Raw genomic sequence first — 20,640 nt, 5'->3', positions numbered from 1 at the left:
CAATTTTATACACCAATACTGAAGCAGCATAAAGAGAAATTAAGAAAACAATGCCATATACAATGGCACTAACAGTAAAAAGATACCTAGGAATAAACCTAACCAAAGAGGGAAAAGACATGTACTCTGAAAATTAAAAAAAAAAAAACTGATGAAAGTAATTGAAGATGACACAAAGAAATGGAAAAACATTCCATGTTCATGGATTGGAAGAACAAATATTGTTAAAATGTCTTTACTACCCAAATCTATCTACACATTTAATGGAATCCCTACCAAAATACCACCAGCATTTTTCACTCAGCTAAAGCAAACAATCCTAAAATTTATATGGAAGCACAAACGACCCCGAATAGCCAAAGTAACCTTGAAAAATAAAAGCAAGGCTGAAGACATCACAATTCCAGACTTCAAGTTATGTTACAAAGCTGTAGTCATCAAAACAATATGGTAATGACACAAAAATAGACACATAGATCAATAGAACAATACAGAAACCCAGAAATGAACCCACAACTATATGGTCAATTAATGTGGACAAAGCAGAAAAGCATATCTAATGGGAAAAATCAGTCTCTTTAACAAAGGGGTGTTGGGAAAACTGAACAGCAGCATGCAAAAGAATGAAAGTGGACCACTTTCTTATACCATACAAGGAATTAATACAAACTGGATTAAAGACATACATGTGAGACCTAAAACCAAAAAATACTATAGAAGAACACAGGCAGTAACTTCTTTGACATAGGCCATAGAATCTTCTTTCTAGATATATCTCCTGAGAAAAGGGAAGCAAAAGAAAAATAAGCTTTTAGAACTAAATCAAAATAAAAAGCTTCTGAACAGCAAGGAAAATATTCAACCAAACTAAAAGGCAAACTATGGAATGGAAGAAGGTATTTGCAGATGACATATCCGATAAAGAGTTAATATCCAAAATATAGAAATAATTTATAAAAACTCAACACCCAAAGAACAAATAATCCAAATGAAAACTGGGCAGAAGGCATGAACAGAAATTTCTCCAAAGAAGACATCCAGACAGCCAACAGACACATGCAAATATGCTCAACATCACTTACCATCAGGGAAATGGAAATTACAACTGTAATGAGATATCACCTCACACCTGTCAGAATGGCTAAAATCAACAACACAAGAAACAACAGTTGTCGGTGAAGATGTGACAAAAAAGGAACACTTGTGCACTGTTGAAAAGAATGCAAACTGATGCAGCCACTGTGGAAAACATTGTGGAGGTTACTAAAAAAATTAAAAATAGAACTACCCTATAATCTAACAATCACAATACTGGGTATTTACCCAAGGAATACAAAGACATTAATTTAAAGGGATGCATGCATCCTGATGCATATAGCAATATTATTTACAATAGCCAAATTGTGGAAGAAGCCCAAGTATCCATTGACGGATGAATGGATAAAGAAGAGGTGTTTTATATATATATATATATATATATATATATATATATATATATATCAGCCATAAAAAAGAATGAATGAAATATTCCTATTTGTATCAATATGGAAGGAGCTAGAAAGTTTAATGCTAAGTGAAATAAGTCAGAGAAAGACAAATACCAGATGATTTCACTGATATGTGGAACTAAAGAAACACAACAAGCAAAGAGAAAAAAAAGAGAATGAGACAAATCAAGAAACAGACTCTTAATTATAGAGAACAAACTTATGGTTACAAGAAGGGATGGTGTGGGGGATGGGTTAAATAGGTGATGGGAATTAAGGAGTGCACTTGTCATGATGAGCACAGGGTGTTGGTAAGGAATTGTTGAATCACTATATTGTATATTGTACTAAAACTAATAAAACGCTGTATGTTAAAAATTAATAAGAAAATAAATAAAAATAAAAGCACGTATCTTTAAAAAGGGGTTTGATAAAACATTACCGTTATGATTTTTAAAAATTTAGGTGAGAGTTAATGAAGGTCTGAACTCAGAAAATAGAGGGGTAAGTACAGGAAGTGTTCTCTGAGTTTGACGTTATTCAAAAAACCCTCAAAGCATGCTGGGAGTGAGTATAGGCATCAAGAGATATCCATGCTTTATCTACAGAATCTACCCAGCCTCCCATCTACGTTTTCCCTCTACTGTGCTATGATACTCTTGGTTTCCTGATTTATAAGCCCAGACCCCAACTGAGGTCTTGTCTGTGGTCCAAGTATTGTTTCCAACTACTCCTGTAAGTCCTAACTTCTGTGATTTCCCCCATCATTTAACATACTTTTAAATCTATTTTTTTATATATGAAATTTATTGACAAATTGGTTTCCATACAATACCCAGTGCTCATCCCAAAAGGTGCCCTCCTCAATACCCATCACCCACCCGCCCCTCCCTCCCACCCCCCATCAACCCTCAGTTTGTTCTCAGTTTTTTAACAGTCTCTTATGCTTTGGCTCTCTCCCACTCTAACCTCTTTTTTTTTTCCCTCCCCTCCCCCATGGGTTCCTGTTAAGTTTCTCAGGATCCACATAAGAGTGAAACCATATGGTATCTGTCTTTCTCTGTATGGCTTATTTCACTTAGCATCACACTCTCCAGTTCCATCCACGTTGCTACAAAAGGCCATATTTCATTTTTTCTCATTGCCACATAGTATTCCATTGTGTATATATACCACAATTTCTTTATCCATTCATCAGTTGATGGACATTTAGGCTCTTTCCATAATTTGGCTATTGTTGAGAGTGCTGCTATGAACATTGGGGTACAAGTGCTCCTATGCATCAGTACTCCTGTATCCCTTGGATAAATTCCTAGCAGTGCTATTGCTGGGTCATAGGGTAGGTCTATTTTTAATTTTCTGAGGAACCTCCACACTGCTTTCCAGAGCGGCTGCACCAATTTGCATTCCCACCAACAGTGCAGGAGTGTTCCCGTTTCTCCACATCCTCTCCAGCATCTATAGTCTCCTGATTTGTTCATTTTGGCCACTCTGACTGGCGTGAGGTGATACCTGAGTGTGGTTTTGATTTGTATTTCCCTGATAAGGAGCGATGCTGAACATCTTTTCATGTGCCTGTTGGCCATCTGGATGTCTTCTTTAGAGAAGTGTCTATTCATGTTTTCTGCCCATTTCTTCACTGGGTTATTTGTTTTTCGGGTGTGGAGTTTGGTGAGCTCTTTATAGATTTTGGATACTAGCCCTTTGTCCGATATGTCATTTGCAAATATCTTTTCCCATTCCGTTGGTTGCCTTTTAGTTTTGTTGGTTGTTTCCTTTGCTGTGCAGAAGCTTTTTATCTTCATAAGGTCCCAGTAATTCACTTTTGCTTTTAATTCCCTTGCCTTTGGGGATGTGTCGAGTAAGAGATTGCTACGGCTGAGGTCAGAGAGGTCTTTTCCTGCTTTCTCCTCTAAGGTTCTGATGGTTTCCTATCTCACATTTAGGTCCTTTATCCATTTTGAGTTTATTTTTGTAAATGGTGTGAGAAAGTGGTCTAGTTTCAACCTTCTGCATGTTGCTGTCCAGGTCTCCCAGCACCATTTGTTAAAGAGGCTGTCTTTTTTCCATTGGATGTTCTTTCCTGCTTTGTCAAAGATGAGTTGGCCATACGTTTGTGGGTCTAGTTCTGGGGTTTCTATTCTATTCCATTGGTCTGTGTGTCTGTTTTTGTGCCAATACCATGCTGTCTTGATGATGACAGCTTTGTAGTAGAGGCTAAAGTCTGGGATTGTGATGCCTCCTGCTTTGGTCTTCTTCTTCAAAATTCCTTTGGCTATTCGGGGCCTTTTGTGGTTCCATATGAATTTTAGGATTGCTTGTTCTAGTTTTGAGAAGAATGCTGGTGCAATTTTGATTGGGATTGCATTGAATGTGTAGATAGCTTTGGGTAGTATTGACATTTTGACAATATTTATTTTTCCAATCCATGAGCAGGGAATGTCTTTCCATTTCTTTAAATCTTCTTCAATTACCTTCATAAGCTTTCTATAGTTTTCAGCATACAGATCCTTTACATCTTTGGTTAGATTTATTCCTAGGTATTTTATGCTTCTTGGTGCAATTGTGAATGGGATCAGTTTCTTTATTTGTCTTTCTGTTGCTTCATTGTTAGTGTATAAAAATGCAACTGATTTCTGTACATTGATTTTGTATCCTGCAACTTTGCTGAATTCATGTATCAGTTCTAGCAGACTTTTGGTGGAGTCTATCGGATTTTCCATGTATAATATCATGTCATCTGCAAAAAGCGAAAGCTTGACTTCATCTTTGCCAATTTTGATGCCTTTGATTTCCTTTTGTTGTCTGATTGCTGATGCTAGAACTTCCAGCACTATGTTGAACAACAGCGGTGAGAGTGGGCATCCCTGTCGTGTTCCTGATCTCAGGGAAAAAGCTCTCAGTTTTTCCCCGTTGAGGATGATGTTAGCTGTGGGCTTTTCATAAATGGCTTTTATGATCTTTAAGTATGTTCCTTCTATCCCGACTTTCTCAAGGGTTTTTATTAAGAAAGGGTGCTGGATTTTGTCAAAGGCCTTTTCTGCATCGATTGACAGGATCATATGGTTCTTCTCTTTTTTTTTTGTTAATGTGATGTATCACGTTGATTGATTTGCGAATGTTGAACCAGCCCTGCATCCCAGGAATGAATCCCACTTGATCATGGTGAATAATTCTTTTTATATGCTGTTGAATTCGATTTGCTAGTATCTTATTGAGAATTTTTGCATCCATATTCATCAGGGATATTGGCCTGTAGTTCTCTTTTTTTACTGGGTCTCTGTCTGGTTTAGGAATCAAAGTAATACTGGCTTCATAGAATGAGTCTGGAAGTTTTCCTTCCCTTTCTATTTCTTGGAATAGCTTGAGAAGGATAGGTATTATCTCTGCTTTAAATGTCTGGTAGAACTCCCCTGGGAAGCCATCTGGTCCTGGACTCTTATTTGTTGGGAGATTTTTGATAACCGATTCAATTTCTTCGCTGGTTATGGGTCTGTTCAAGCTTTCTCTTTCCTCCTGATTGAGTTTTGGAAGAGTGTGGGTGTTCAGGAATTTGTCCATTTCTTCCAGGTTGTCCAATTTGTTGGCATATAATTTTTCATAGTATTCCCTGATAATTGTTTGTATCTCTGAGGGATTGGTTGTAATAATTCCATTTTCATTCATGATTTTATCTATTTGGGTTATCTCCCTTTTCTTTTTAGGAAGCCTGGCTAGAGGTTTGTCAATTTTGTTTATTTTTTCAAAAAACCAACTCTTGGTTTCGTTGATCTGCTCTACAGTTTTTTTAGATTCTCTATTTTTTATTTCTGCTCTGATCTTTATTATTTCTCTTCTGCTGCTGGGTTTAGGCTGCCTTTGCTGTTCTGCTTCTATTTCCTTTAGGTGTGCTGTTAGATTTTGTATTTGGGATTTTTCTTGTTTCTTGAGATAGGCCTGGATTGCAATATATTTTCCTCTCAGGACTGCCTTCGCTGCGTCCCAAAGCTTTTGGATTGTTGTATTTTCATTTTCGTTTGTTTCCATATATTTTTTGATTTCTTCTCTAATTGCCTGGTTGACCCACTCATTCGTTAGTAGGGTGTTCTTTAACCTCCATGCTTTTGGAGGTTTTCCAGACTTTTTCCTGTGGTTGATTTCAAGCTTCATCGCATTGTGGTCTGAAAGTATGCATGGTATAATTTCAATTCTTGTAAACTTATGAAGGGCTGTTTTGTGACCCAGTATATGATCTATCTTGGAGAATGTTCCATGTGCACTCGAGAAGAAAGTATATTCTGTTGCTTTGGGATGCAGAGTTCTAAATAGATCTGTCAAGTTCATCTGATCCAGTGTCTCATTCAGGGCCCTTGTTTCTTTTTTGACCGTGTGTCTAGATGATCTATCCATTTCTGTAAGTGGGGTGTTAAAGTCCCCTGCAATTAGCACATTCTTATCAATAAGGTTGCTTATGTTTATGAGTAATTGTTTTATATATTTGGGGGCTCCGGTATTCGGCGCATAGACATTTATAATTGTTAGCTCTTCCTGATGGATAGTCCCTGTAACTATTATATAATGTCCTTCTTCATCTCTTGTTACAGCCTTTAATTTAAAGTCTAGTTTGTCTGATATAAGTATGGCTACTCCAGCTTTCTTTTGGCTTCCAGTAGCATGATAAATAGTTCTCCATCCCCTCACTCTGAATCTAAAGGTGTCCTCAGGTCTAAAATGAGTCTCTTGTAGACAGCAAATAGATGGGTCTTGTTTTTTTATCCATTCTGATACCCTATGTCTTTTGGTTGGCGCATTTAATCCATTTACATTCAGTGTTATTATAGAAAGATACGGGTTTAGAGTCATTGTGATGTCTGTATGTTTTATGCTTGTAGTGATGTCTCTTGTACTTTGTCTCACAGGGTCCCCCTTAGAATCTCTTGTAGGGCTGGTTTAGTGGTGACAAATTCCTTCAGTTTTTGTTTGTTTGGGAAGACCTTTATCTCTCCTTCTATTCTAAATGACAGACTTGCTGGATAAAGGATTCTTGGCTGCATATTTTTGCTGTCTAGCACCCTGAAAATCTCGTGCCAATTCTTTCTGGCCTGCCAAGTTTCAAAAGAGAGATCAGTCACGAGTCTTATAGGTCTCCCTTTATATGTGAGGGCACGTTTACCCCTTGCTGCTTTCAGAATTTTCTCTTTATCCTTGTATTTTGCCAGTTTCACTATGATATGTCGTGCAGAAGATCGATTCAAGTTACGTCTGAAGGGAGTTCTCTGTGCCTCTTGGATTTCAATGCCTTTTTCCTTCCCCAGTTCAGGGAAGTTCTCAGCTATTATTTCTTCAAGTACCCCTTCGCACCTTTCCCTCTCTCTTCCTCCTCTGGGATACCAATTATGCGTATATTATTTCTTTTTAGTGTATCACTTAGTTCTCTAATTTTCCCCTCATACTCCTGGATTTTTTTATCTCTCTTTTTCTCAGCTTCCTCTTTTTCCATAACTTTATCTTCTAGTTCACCTATTCTCTCCTCTGCCTCTTCCATCCGAGCCGTGGTGGTTTGCATTTTGTTTTGCATTTCCTTTAAAGTGTTTTTCAGCTCCTCGTGACTGTTCCTTAGTCCCTTGATCTCTGTAGCAAGAGATTCTCTGCTGTCCTGTATACTGTTTTCCAGCCCAGCGATTAATATTATGACTATTATTCTAAATTCACTTTCTGTTATATTGCTTAAATCGTTTTTGATCAGTTTGTTTTTGATCAATTCGCTACTTCCTGGAGTTTCTTTTGAGGAGAATTCCTCCGTTTTGTCATTTTGGATAGTCCCTGGAGTGCAGAGAACTGCAGGGCTCTTCCTCTGTGCTGTCTGGAGTAACTTGCTTTGGTGGGTGTGTTGCAGTCAGACCTGATGTCTGCCCCCAGCCCACCACTGAGGCCACAGTAAGACTGGTGTGTACCTTATCTTCCCCTCTCCCAGGGACAGGACCCACTGTGGGGTGGTGTGGCCTCTGTATGGGCTACTTGAACACTGCCAGTCTTGTGGTACTGCTTCAATGGGATCTTCCGAATCTACCCCACACAGGAGCCAAGGAGATTATCCTAAAACACAAATCCAGCCATGATACTGCTTGAAGGCTGTCAATAGTTCTCCTACGATTCCTCTTCCGAAAGAAGGTCTGTAGATTCCATGTAGACAGATGTCTGAGACGCGAGCAGTGAGGCAGCGTTTCTCTGAGGTGCCTCCTGAGGTCCTGGAAGGTCAGGTGCCTTGCTCAAAGCTGGCTTCCAAGGACGCTGCACTCTTCGCACTCCCCAAGGGGTGTAGAGACGCTTTTGGGATCTAGAATAATCACTGCACTCGGCTGCCTGAGCTGGGGGAGAGCTCAGAGTCAGGAAGTAACTTCCCCCCATGGAGACGTGAGGGGCGCCATGGTGGGAGGTGTGGGGGGGCCGTATACCACATCTTCTAACCCTTTCATCTATGAATGGACACTCAGGTTGCTTTCATATCATAGAGAATATTCTTGTCCTGATGAGATAAAATATTGCAAGGTCTTTTTTAATACCCATCATGAGTTGTGCTTCTGTAGACTAAGCCTGCCCTGTGATTTTCAGTTCTTAATAAAAATCATTTCCACAATAAAACTCCAATCATTACTCCTCTTGTGCCATCATTATAAGACTTTGAAGGTAATGTTGGAAGTCCAGGTGTTTGGGTTTTCCTGTTTTAACAGTAACTTCCTCACAGCATATCATTATGTATTTCCTTCTGTATATATCATTTTCAAGTGCACCTGGTATGCCTAAGTGAATCCAGTCTGTAGCAAGGATTTTTCTGGTTTGTGATTGATTTATTCTGTAAGCAAACTTCCTCAAGAAAAACTATGTTCAAAAGTAGGTCTAAAGGTTGAACTTACTTTTTCTTGTTTTGTAATGTGAAGGCATAATAGGACAAACATCTCATATCCACACATTACTATAGTGAATAATTTCTTTTTTTAAGTTTATTTATATATTTTGAAAGGGAGAGAGAGCGTATGTGAGTGAGAGAAGGAAAGAGAGAATCTGTACTGACAGCATAGAGCCCAACGTGGGGCTGGAACCCATGAACCCTAAGATCATGACCTGAGGTGAAATCAAGAGTCAGACACTCAATTGACTAAACCCCTATATTGAATAATTTCTGTGTGCACTGAGAATGCTCTTTTCTATATGGCCAAACACTTTTAATAATAATTCCAATATATAGTCCAATTTCTTCTATATTTTGAATATAACTACACCTATGGTTAAACAAACAAAAAACAAACACTATTGCCATACCTTCTTCTTGTCCATGACATACCATACTTAAAGTTTCTAAAGAGACATAGTGTAAGGAGTAAGTGAATTTTCAGCCCTAGAGTTTTGGTGATTTTTAAAAATTCTCACTGACATGTCTCAAGATGGCTCCCCATTCCACAAAATGAATATAATTATCACAGTTTTAATAGTGCATCTGAGGATTAATTTAAAACTGTGCCATCAGATTTTTCTTTTTAAATAGCCTCTTTCATATTCAACACTGTGTGATGGCTTCAGTTTTTAAGTGTTCTGTCATCAGTCACTATCATTTTTCAAAGAAAGAGAATAGCTACTGCACCCATTTGCTGCTTTAAAACTTCAGACTGCAGCTTTCTCAAATTTCTGAGTCTATGAAGAAGGTTGAGTATGAAAAAAAAAAAACACAGACATTTATGGGGCTAATTTAAAGAGAAGTTTAATTTCCACAGTCCTTCTCAAAGGTCCAGAATCTTAATCAGATTTTAAGTCATTTTGAGTTGACAAAAAAGAGTTATTTATTGATATATCATCAAAGATGATGGATAAAGGCACCCTCAATTCTAGAAAGAAATCCAGAAAAAAAGTAGTTAATTTCCAAATATTTATGCTCTTTAGAATTTGATGAAGATAGGTAGAAATGCCCTGGGAGGTCGAGGGTCAGGGGAATCAAGTGTTTAAAACAGCTCTGATTTACTACGTTATTTATTTTTAATTTAAAAAATTCCAAGCTTTTATTTAAATTCCAGTTTTTTAACATACAGTGTAATATTAGTTTCAGGTATAGAATTTAGTGATTCAACACTTCCATACAATACCCAGTGCACTCACAACATGTACACTCCTTAATCCCCATCACCTATTTAACCCACCACCCCACCACCTCTGGTAACCATCGGTTTGTAATTAAGAGTCTGTTTCTTGGTTTGCCTCTCTTTTTTCCCCCTATGATCAATTGTTTTGTTTCTTACATTCCACGTATGAGTGATATCATATGGTGTCTTTCTCTGACTCATTTCGCTTAGCATAATACTCTCTAGCTCCAGCCACATTATTTCAAATGGCAAGATTTCATTCTTTTTATGGCTGAGTAATATTTCAGTGTACATATATTTACCACTTGTTCTTTATTCATCCATCAGTCGATGGACACTTTGTGTGAAAAAAAAAACAAAAAACAGAATACCTAGGAGTAAAAATGCTGGGTAGATGCATGATACTTTTTCTATTTTGAAACAGTTTTCTTGAGGTGTAATTTACTGTCACAAATTCACACATTTAAATATAAAAAAATAAATAAAATAGCCCTGATTTAGAGCTTAAAAGTGGGAAAGCAAGACTAGAAATAAAATGAAATAAAATACTCCAGACAGCACAACAGATGGAAAAGAGAGGAAAGAGTATTTTTATGGTAGTTAAGATAAAGCCCAGGCTCCTAAACAGAAAGAGGAAAGCTGCTCATGTACACAGGTCCCTTCTAGCTTTAATCTATGTTTAAACTTATTATTTTCATGCCTGGGTACACAAGTATGTAAATACAGAAATATATGTGCACATTCATTGTTTAAGTCAAAGAGTCAGTTTAACTTTCTGAAACCTTAATCCTTCTCCAATAAGGATTTCAAGTGTATATGTATTAGAGGAAGGAGAAGTGGTTAGAGTTGGGTATTATTAACAGTTAGACCTAACCTAAACCTAGAGGGATTTCAAATTTTACATCATCGCCATCTCAATAGTACCTGGAAATGTAGCACTATGAGACAATAGAATTATTCATTTTGTACAAACTAATGAACAGTCCTAATAAGCAGTCCTAAAGGACTGAGAGAAAGTATCAAGCAGAGTAGCTGCATCCAAGCAAAATAAGGTTAGATATGTACATATTTATGTTGCTTGTATGTATGTATGTATGTATGTATGTATACGTGTGGCTATATTAATTCATTAGGTATTTGATTAGTACCTAGCTTGAAAATATGGAAAAATTATTACCTGGCATGAAACTATAGAAAATTGATCCCATTTACGATTGCACCGAAAACCATAAGATACTTAGGAATAAACCAAACCAAAGAGGTAAAACAACAGTATGCTGAAAACTATAGGAAGCTTATGAAAGAAATTGAAGAAGACACAAAGCAATGGAAAAACATTCCATACACATGGATTTGAAGAACAAATATTGTTAAAATTTCAATACTACAGAAAGCAATCTACACATTCAATGCAATCCCTATCAAAATAACACCAACGTTCTTCACAGAGTTAGAACAAACAAGTCTCAAACTTATATGGAATCAGTAAAGACCCTGAATGTTGAAAAATAAAACCAAAGCTGGAGGCATCACAATTCTGGACTTGAAATTGTATCACAAAGCTGTAATCATCAAGACAGTATGGTACTAGCACAAAAACAGACACATGGATCAATGGAACAGAATAGAAAACTCAGAAATAGACCCACAAATGTATGGCCGACTAATCTTCAACAAACAAGAAAGAGTATCCCATGAGTAAAAGACAGTATCTCCAGCAAATGGTGATGGGAAAACTGGACAGCTACATGCAGAAGAATGAACCTGGACCACTTTCTTACACAATACACAAAAAATGGATGCAAGACCTAAATGTGAGATAGGAAACCACTAAAATCCTATAGGAGAACACAGCCAGCAACCTCTCTGATCTCAGCAGCAGCAGCTTCTTACTAGACATGTCTCCACAGGCAAGGTAAATAAAAGCAAAAATTAATGATTGGGACCTCATCAAGATAAAAAGCTACTGCACAGCGAAGGAAACAATCATTAAAACTAAAAGGCAACTGATAGAATGGGAGGAGATATTTGTAAATAACATATAAAATAAAGGGTCAGTATCCAAAATCTATGAAGAACTTATCAAACTCACACCGAAATAGCAAATAATCCAGGGAAGCAATGGGCAGAATAGACATGAACAGACACTTTTCCAAAGAAGGCATCCAGATGGCTAGCAGACACATGAAAAGATGCTCAACATCATTCATAATCAGAGAAATACAAATCAAAACACCAATTAGATGCCACTTCACACTTATCAGAATGGCTAAAATGAACAACTCAGGAAACAACAGATGTTGGTGAGGATGCAGAGAAAGGGGAACCCTTTTGCACTGTTGGTGGGAATGCAAAATGGTTCAGTCACTCTGGAAAACAGTATGGAGGTTCCTCAAAAAAAAAAAAAAAGTACTGTTCTTCAATCCAGCAATTGCACTACTAGGTATTTATCCAAAGGATACAAAAATGCTGATTCAGAGGAGTACATGCACCCCAATGTTTAGAGCAGCACTATCAATAATAGCAAAATTATGGAAAGTACCCCAATGTGCCTCATCTGATGAATGGAGAAAGAAGAGATGATATATATATATATATATATATATATATATATATATACACACCATGGAATATTACTCAGTGATCAAAAGGAATGAAATCTTGCCATTTGCAACAACGTGGATTGAAATAGAGTATATTATGATAAATGAAATAAGTTCGAGAGAGGCAAATATCATATGCTTGCTATCACATGTGGAATTTAAGAAACACAAAAGATGAACACAGAAGAATGGAAGGAAAAAATAAGATAAAAAGAGAGAGGGGGCAACCCATAAGAGACTCTCAAACACAGAGAACAAACTGAGGGGTGCTGGAGGGGAGATGGGTGGGAGATTGGGCTAAATGGGTGCTGTGCATTACGTAGGGCACTTGTTGGGATAAGCACTGGGTGTTATATGTTAGTGGTGAATCACTATATTCTACTCCTGACCCAATACTACACTGTATGTTAACTAACTTGAATTTAGGTAAATAGATTTAAAAAATAAAATTTAAAAATACAATTTGATGAAATATTTTTTCTTTCTCAAAGTTCTATAATTGTTTTGTGTACTGCATTACTTACTATATATTAGAAATATATGTAAATGTATAATACACTGTAGTGGGCTGAATGATGTTCCCCCCAAATATATGTCTACATCGTAATCCCTAGAACCCATGAATATTACCTTATTTGGAAAGAGTCTTTGCAGATATAGTTAAACTAAGAATCTTGAAAGAGATTATCCTGGATTATTTGAGTGAGCTCTAAATTCAATGACAATTGTCTTTAAATAGGTACACAGAGCAAAGACACACAGAGAGACACACAGGAGAAAGCAATGTGAAGATGTAGGTAGACACTGGAGTGCTGAGTCTGCAAGCCAAGGAACACCTGAATCCACCAAAAGATGGAAGAGACAAGAAACAGATTATCCCCTAAAGCCTAGGAAAGGATCCTAGTGATGACACAATTGTTGACTTCTGGATTCTAGAACTGTGAGAAAATACATTTATGTTATTTTAAGCCACCCAACTGGTGGCAATTTTTTGCAGCAACCCTGGGAAACCAATACTCCACATCAAACCTGAATTCTCCAGATTGCTTAGGACAGAACCAGTATAGGTATTTATTTATTTGTCGCTGCACTAATCTTCTAAAGGTATGTAAATAATATCCATAATAAGGATATGGCAGAAATTGTATAAGTGGTACATACCTAATTGAATTTTGGAAAACAAAAATATCACTGTAAAAATAAGATATATATAATCAGTTGATAATTAGGTGAGAACAGAGCCACATGAGTAACTGGTACAGATAATTTAGCATGCCAAGAATTCCAGAGCACTAGAGATTAGTAAGATTAATTATCAGTAAAAGCTTTATGGAAGAGATGGAAGTGAAATTTGGGCCCTAAGAAAAGTGTGGAATTTGGCTAATTAGACAGGCTAACTGAAGAACATTCAAGGCAGAAAGGTGTGAAAAAGGTGTCACTGAGGATCTTTTAGAAATATATGACCCAATTAAATAATATTATTAAAATATTGTTAATTACTTGGGTATAATATTGTTGATGTAGTTATGTAGGATAATGTCATTTTAGGTGATGCATGCTAAGTTATTTATGGGTGAAGTTTCTTGATGCAAATTACTTTGAAAGGGAAGAAATGAGAGAAAGATGCGGGGAGTTAGAGGGATGGAGAGAGAGTGAGTGAAAGAGAGAGAGCATGCAATTATGTGAGAATACATGTGAAATGTTAATAAATATTAAATTGGATGATGGAGACATGTATGATACAATATGAACCCTAAAGTTGCTCATATACTTTGTCCAAGAAATCCTACTTCTAGGAAATAATCAGAAACTATAAACAAAGGATAGTGACAACCAAATATATTCATTATATGGTATGGTATGTAGGAATTCAAAGAAGGGGGAGCAGCATGTGTGTACTGAGCTAGACAGCCACCCAATAATCCTCTCTCATGACATAAACAAATCATATAATGAGCCAAAACAGTAGGTGTCTGCCCACCTAAATGTTGCCAACATTGCAATTTATAGAACAGAAGTTCTGAGACTTTTTTCCCTGGGATATGGCCAGTGTTCTGTGGTCATGTAACCACAAGCACCCTAGCTTTACTAAAAACAAGATATCTTTGAAATGGCAAGAAACAAAATGTTTTCAGATCATCTACTATCCAGAATATTATATACATTGAACAAATTTCAAAGTTCCTTCAAATTCTGGAAAATTAGTATACTTTAACAATGCATGGAAAAATATTTTTGGAATTGTACTGAGGTGTGCTGATATTTCATAATAAAATAGCTATGCATACCTGACAACATTTCACTGAGGATACTTTTTATTACATGTCCAATAGATTTTTATCTAACACTTATACTCAGCTTCCTTTTAGTATTAATTATGACTTAGTACCAGCAACCAGCAGATGTTTTGCCAACAATTAGCAAGTGTTGATGTGCTAATAGTCCCTAAATGGCAACAGCTACAAGGTAAACAAAATTTCAAATTAGGTTTGGTGTTAACACAGTACAAAGGAGTATCACACATATGTACATGTAACTTAAATTCAATTGTACACCAAAGGCAAAACCATTTAATGGTGAAAAACTTTTTTTGTGGGTCCAATTCTGGAGTCTCTATTCTATTCCATTCTTCTATGTGTCTGTTTTTGTGCCAATACCATGCTGTCTTGATCATCACAGCTTTGTAGTACAGGCTAAAGTCTGGGATTGTGATGCCTCCCGCTTTGTTCCTCTTCTCCAATATTACTTTGGCTATTCGGGATCTTTTGTGGTTCCATACAAATTTTAGGATTGCTTGTTCTAGCTTCAAGAAGAATCCTGGTGCAATTTTGATTGGGATTGCATTGAATGTGTAGATTGCTTTGGGTAGTATTGACATCAGAATTAGACCCACAAAAGTATGGCCAACTAATCTTTGACAAATCAGGAAAAAATATCCAATGGAAAAAAAGACAGTCTCTTTAACAAATGGTGCTGGGAGAACTGGACAGCAACATGCAGAAGGATGAAACTAGACCACTTTCTTACACCATTCACAAAAATAAACTCAAAATGGATAAAGGACCTGAATGTGAGACAGGAAACCATCAAAACCCTAGAGGAGAAAGCAGAAAAAAACTTCTCTCCCCTCAGCCACAGCAAGTTCTTACTTGACACATTTCCAAAGGCAAAGGAATTAAAAGCAAAAATAAACTATTGGGACCTCATGAAGATAAAAAGCTTTGGCACTGCAAAGAAAACAATCAACATAACTAAAAGGCAACCGAAAGAATGGGAAAAGATATTTGCAAATGACATGTCGGACCAAGGGCTAGTATCCAAAATATATAAAGAACTCACCAAACTCCACACCCGAAAAACAAATAATCCAGTGAAGAAATGGGCAGAAGACATTACTAACAGTTTTCTAAAGAAGACATTCAGGGGCGCCTGGGTGGCGCAGCCGGTTAAGCATCCGACTTCAGCCAGGTCACGATCTCGCGGTCCGGGAGTTCGAGCCCGCGTCAGGCTCTGGGCTGATGGCTCAGAGCCTGGAGCCTGTTTCCGATTCTGTGTCTCCCTCTCTCTCTGCCCCTCCCCCGTTCATGCTCTGTCTCTCTCTGTCCCAAAATAAAAAACGTTGAAAAAAAAATTAAAAAAAAAAAAGAAGACATCCAGATGGCCAACAGACACATGAAAAGATGCTCAACGTCACTCCTCATCAAGGAAATACAAATCAAAACCATACTGAGATACCACCTCACACAGGTCAGAGTGGCTAAAATAAGCAAATCAGGAGACTCTAGATGCAGGAGAGGATGTGGACAAAAGGGAAACCTCTTGCACTGTTGGTGGGAATGCAAACTTGTGTGGCCATGCTGGAAAACAGTGTGGAGGTTCTTCAAAAAATTAAAAATAGAACTACCCTATGACCCAGCAATAGTACTGCTAGGAATTTACCCAAGGGATACAGGAGTGCTGATGCATAGGGGCACTTGTACCCAATGTTTATAGCAGCAATTTTAACAATAGCCAAATTATGGAAAGAGCCTAAATGTCCATCAACTGACGAATGGGTAAAGAGGTTGTGGTTTATATACACAATGGAATACTACTTGGCAATGAGAAAGAATGAAATATGGCCTCTTGTAGCAACGTGGATGGAACTGGAGAGTGTTATAAGTGAAATAAGTGAAATAAGTCATACAGAGAAAGACATATGTCATATGTTTTCACTCTTATGTGGATCCTGCGAAACTTAACAGAAGACCATGGGGGAGGGGACGGGGAAAAAAAAAGGGCAGGTATCCAAACCATAAGAGACTCTTAAAAACTGAGAATACACTGAGGGTTGATGGGGGGTGGGCGGGAGGAAAAAGTGGGTGATGGGCATTGAGGAGGGCACCTGTTGGGATGAGCACTGGGTGTTGTACGGAAACCAATTTGACAATAAATTTCATATTAAAAAATAATAATAATACATAAAAAAATCAAAGAAAACTTTTTTTTGTAAAATATGACTTTTTTTATTTTTTAAAAAAAAATTTTAACGTTTATTTATTTTTGAGACAGAGAGAGACAGAGCATGAATGGGGGAGGGTCAGAGAGAGGGAGACACAGAATCTGAAACAGACTCCAGGCTCTGAGCTGTCAGCACAGAGCCCGACGTGGGGCTCGAACTCACGGACCGCGAGATCATGACCTGAGCTGAAGTGGCCACTTAACCAACTGAGCCACCCAGGCGCCCCAAAATATGACTCTTAAATGTCAGCCAGATACTTAATCTGGTGACTTAAATAAAGAAACAGATAGTTATTGGATATACAAAACTGTATACTCAACTTTATAGACAATTTAAGGGATTTTCCAAGGTTAATTTTGACTGTATTTGTGTTTCACTCATGGGGTGACTTTACAACTTAACCCTGAGCAAAATGGGACTTCTGATTCTAACAGAATGCTTGTCTTTGAAAAACAATCCTTGTCCTTGGAGTGCCCAAGGTCACAATTTTCTTATCTGTAAAATGGGAATATTGATAAAACCTATCCATGATGGTTAACTTTGTGTCAATTTAGCTGGATCACGGTGCTCATATATTTGATCATACATTATTCTGAATGTTTCTGTGAAGATATTTTTTGGGTGAAATTAACATTTAGATCACTCGACTTTGAGTTAAGCAACCCACCTCATTAATATGGGTTGGCCTCATTCAATCACTTGAAGGCCTTAATAGACAAAGATTAAGCCCCTTCAAGCAGGAAAGAACCCTACCAGCAGACTGTCATTGGAACTGCAACTCTTCCCTGGCTTTCCAATCTATCAAACTACCCCCTATTAAATTTTGAACTCATTGGAATTCTACAGTCATGTGAACCAATTCATTAAAATCTCTCTCTCTCTAAATAGCTAGTGAGCTACCTAGATATAGGTTGTATATAGATAAATATTTTAATTTATATCTCTATCTATTTCTCTATCTATCTATCTATCATCTAGGGAGAGATTGAGACATACATATTCTGTTAGTTTTGTTTCTTTGGAGAACCCTAACTAATACACTATCCAACAGTTATTATGAAGATTAAGTAAGACAATTTATTTAATCTTCATAGTGCCTGAAATATGGAACAGTGTTAGGTAAATGGTTGGCGTTGTCTACCAAGTGTCTAACTTTCCCCTATAGTCTTGATCCCAGGGGCTATATTTCTCTTAGGTCAGATCTATTCTTTATTCAGACATGAAACCCAAGCTTTCAGGTACTTCCTAGAAATATCCCTTCCTTCACCCCTTTTCAGTCCTCAACACGCTACAAAAAACATATAGGAAAAAAATGAGCATTAGCTCTATAATGATTGCCAGGTACTCAGCACTATTATGGTTCAATATTATTAGCATCTCATTTTCCTGATAACTGACCTGTTTGAAGACATGCATTGAGCCACTTTCTGAGTTAAGTTAGACCCCCAAGTTGTTTATGAGTTGATCCATATCTGGAAAAAAAAAGACAAGGGAAACACAATTTTAGAATAATATCTAATCCTCTACATGCATACCGTATGCCATTTACCCTTGGTTATACCTGTTTGCATTCTATGAACATTACTTTTCAGACTTACTAGATATTGAGAAGTCAGTGGACAACATTCTAATTTGTATATTCTACTCATCAAAATGGAATTGGCTGCCCCCCGCCCCCCAAAATCCTATATACATGAGAATCCAATCTCTCCAACCAGCCCTATCCATAAGGAGGATACCAGCATAGTGACATAATTTCCCCCTTCCTGGTCTAGTTCTCCTTCTAAGGAGTTCCATACACTTGTATGGATATTTATCCTAATGAGCTTGTTAACACATTAGCACGAAATCTTTCTAAATAAGTTTTTTCTGTCTATCTCTCTTAAACACACAAGCTAGGTAGGCTTAGTATAAGTAGTCTTCTATTTCCTTGTTCATTTGTCTTTCTATAAAAAGGAAAGACTTGATGGCCTCATTATGCTGCCCTACACAATCACAATCATTCCCACCAGAAGCATCTACCAGTACTTCTTCAACCAGATTTCCTTTGATCGATCTACAGTCTAATCTCACTAAAGAGGAAAACATAGGGCAAAGAAGATAAATCCATAGCTTGCTTATCACTTAATTGATCAGATTTTAGATCATACTAAGTGTCTCCAAATCAATTACAATTAGTGTCCTCATTTATGACCTGATTGTGTTTCAAAAGGTAGTCCGTAAATCAGTTAATTGTTTTTGATACCAAATATATTTACCCATAAAAATGTTCATTTTACACGTCAATTCACAATAGCCATTTAATACCTAATGCAGTTAAAATACAAGAAATATACAATGAACAAATATACAAAATTATATTATAGCCACACAAAAAAAGCAAAAATAAGCTAAAAATAATCCTTTATTTATTGAATGTCAGGAATTGAGGAAACCATTCCTAATTTGATGGAAGTAACACACAAAGAATCTTCTATTGAGATTATGAGGAAAACTTTTGTGCCATTATCAAAGAGTTTGGATAATTTTGACACATTAAAATAGCCTCAATTTTATCTGAAAACACATAGATTTTCTTTTCCCTTCTCTTCTCTTCCCTTCTTTTCTTTTTTCTTTTCATCCAAGTATATGAGTAGAACTGTTCACATATACATCAATAATTTACTAAATATTTATTGCATAATTACTATGTATCAGAAGTTATGCTAGGCACATTGTTATCAGGTTGGGATCTGGATCAACCAGACATAGAGTCAGCAAGTGTAGCAGAGATCACTGACCTGATAGATGCCCAGGAATTGCATCCCATAATCTTTATCTAGGACTTTTTTTTGGAAGGTCCAACTTTTCTTTCTAGAATTAAAATATTTCAAACTATTTTCTGCAGAGTCCTAAGGCTTCTATGAAGCCTCTTGGGGGGGGGGGTGAAGTCGCTGTTAATGGAGGAAGAAGTGAAAAGAATAAACACATAAGTCAGACACAGAAAAATACGATTTCCTTTAGACTGTAAGCTCTTTGCAGGCAGAGATTTTCATCTTTGATATTTTTCTTAGTGATGTATTTCAAGATCTTAGAATGGTACCTGGCACATCGTAGGTGTTCAACATATTTATGAAGGTTTTTGATGAGTGACAGAAAAGGAGAATGAGGAAGTGTGTTTTCTCAAGTACAAGAATTGGACAAGAGTGGGAAAGAATGAAAGAAAATTAGAGATATTATGTGTAAGAGATGTTTGAGGTGTAATTAGCTATGAAGTGTGAGTTTCCAGAGAGGGCAGCCTTTTCTGATTTCAAGGAAGAGGGGGAGAAAAGGAAATACAATGGTAGAAAAAGAATGTTAGGTCAGATGACTGTCATATAGTCACAGTTGGGCACCGTGAAGCCAGGAGAGTTTGCTTGGTTGCTGCCAGAAACATTTGTAGGAGAGAGTGGAGTGAATTTGGTTCTTCCTTTCCATTCACATATCCTTTGACTAGATCTCATTATTTTTAGCTAGACAAACTTATAAGAGTCATCTCCTATTGGTCTTCTTCAATTCCTGTGGCTTATAAGACAGCAGGGCTGAGGAAAAAGAGTGACTTTGACAAGCTATTTAGTCCCTATGAGCCTAAGTTTCTTTACCTTCCAGGAGTGGGGTGGTGGTGGTGGTGGTGGTTCTGATTTAATAGGGTTACTATGAGGATCCCATGAATTAGTACATGGAAATTCGTTTATAACTTTTTTTCATATAAAAGTTCTTATAATTAGCTATTATTATCATCACCACAATTATTATTGTTGAAGGCCAGATTCCTTAGCTTTAGCTCAGAAGGTTATCTCTTGAGGCATCAAACAAGTCTTTCATACTCAATGTGCTCACAAACCTCTCCTCATTTTATGTTTACAATCTCAATTTTCAGCACCATCATCAAGCCAGTCTCAGTATAGAAACCCAAGAAT

The 20,640-nt window shown here is 37.0% G+C and overlaps 1 protein-coding gene across 1 annotated transcript in view; it reads right to left on the bottom strand.

Moving 5' to 3' along the window:
• The window catches only part of KLF8 (KLF transcription factor 8), a 75,221-nt gene that overhangs the window by 42,816 nt on the left and 11,765 nt on the right, over positions 1 to 20,640 (bottom strand). Inside the window, 1 exon segment of the mRNA XM_047093608.1 lies at positions 18,101 to 18,174. Within this exon segment, the coding sequence (XP_046949564.1) occupies positions 18,101 to 18,174 (74 nt within the window).

Source organism: Lynx rufus, unplaced genomic scaffold (genome assembly GCF_022079265.1).
Source record: "Lynx rufus isolate CCGP_SWC_20201006 ecotype Redwood Valley unplaced genomic scaffold, mLynRuf1.p SCAF_35, whole genome shotgun sequence".
In the NCBI taxonomy this organism is placed as follows: domain Eukaryota; kingdom Metazoa; phylum Chordata; class Mammalia; order Carnivora; family Felidae; genus Lynx; species Lynx rufus.
Note: the sequence above shows the minus strand (reverse complement) of the source record. Positions and strands in the feature narration are given on the sequence as shown.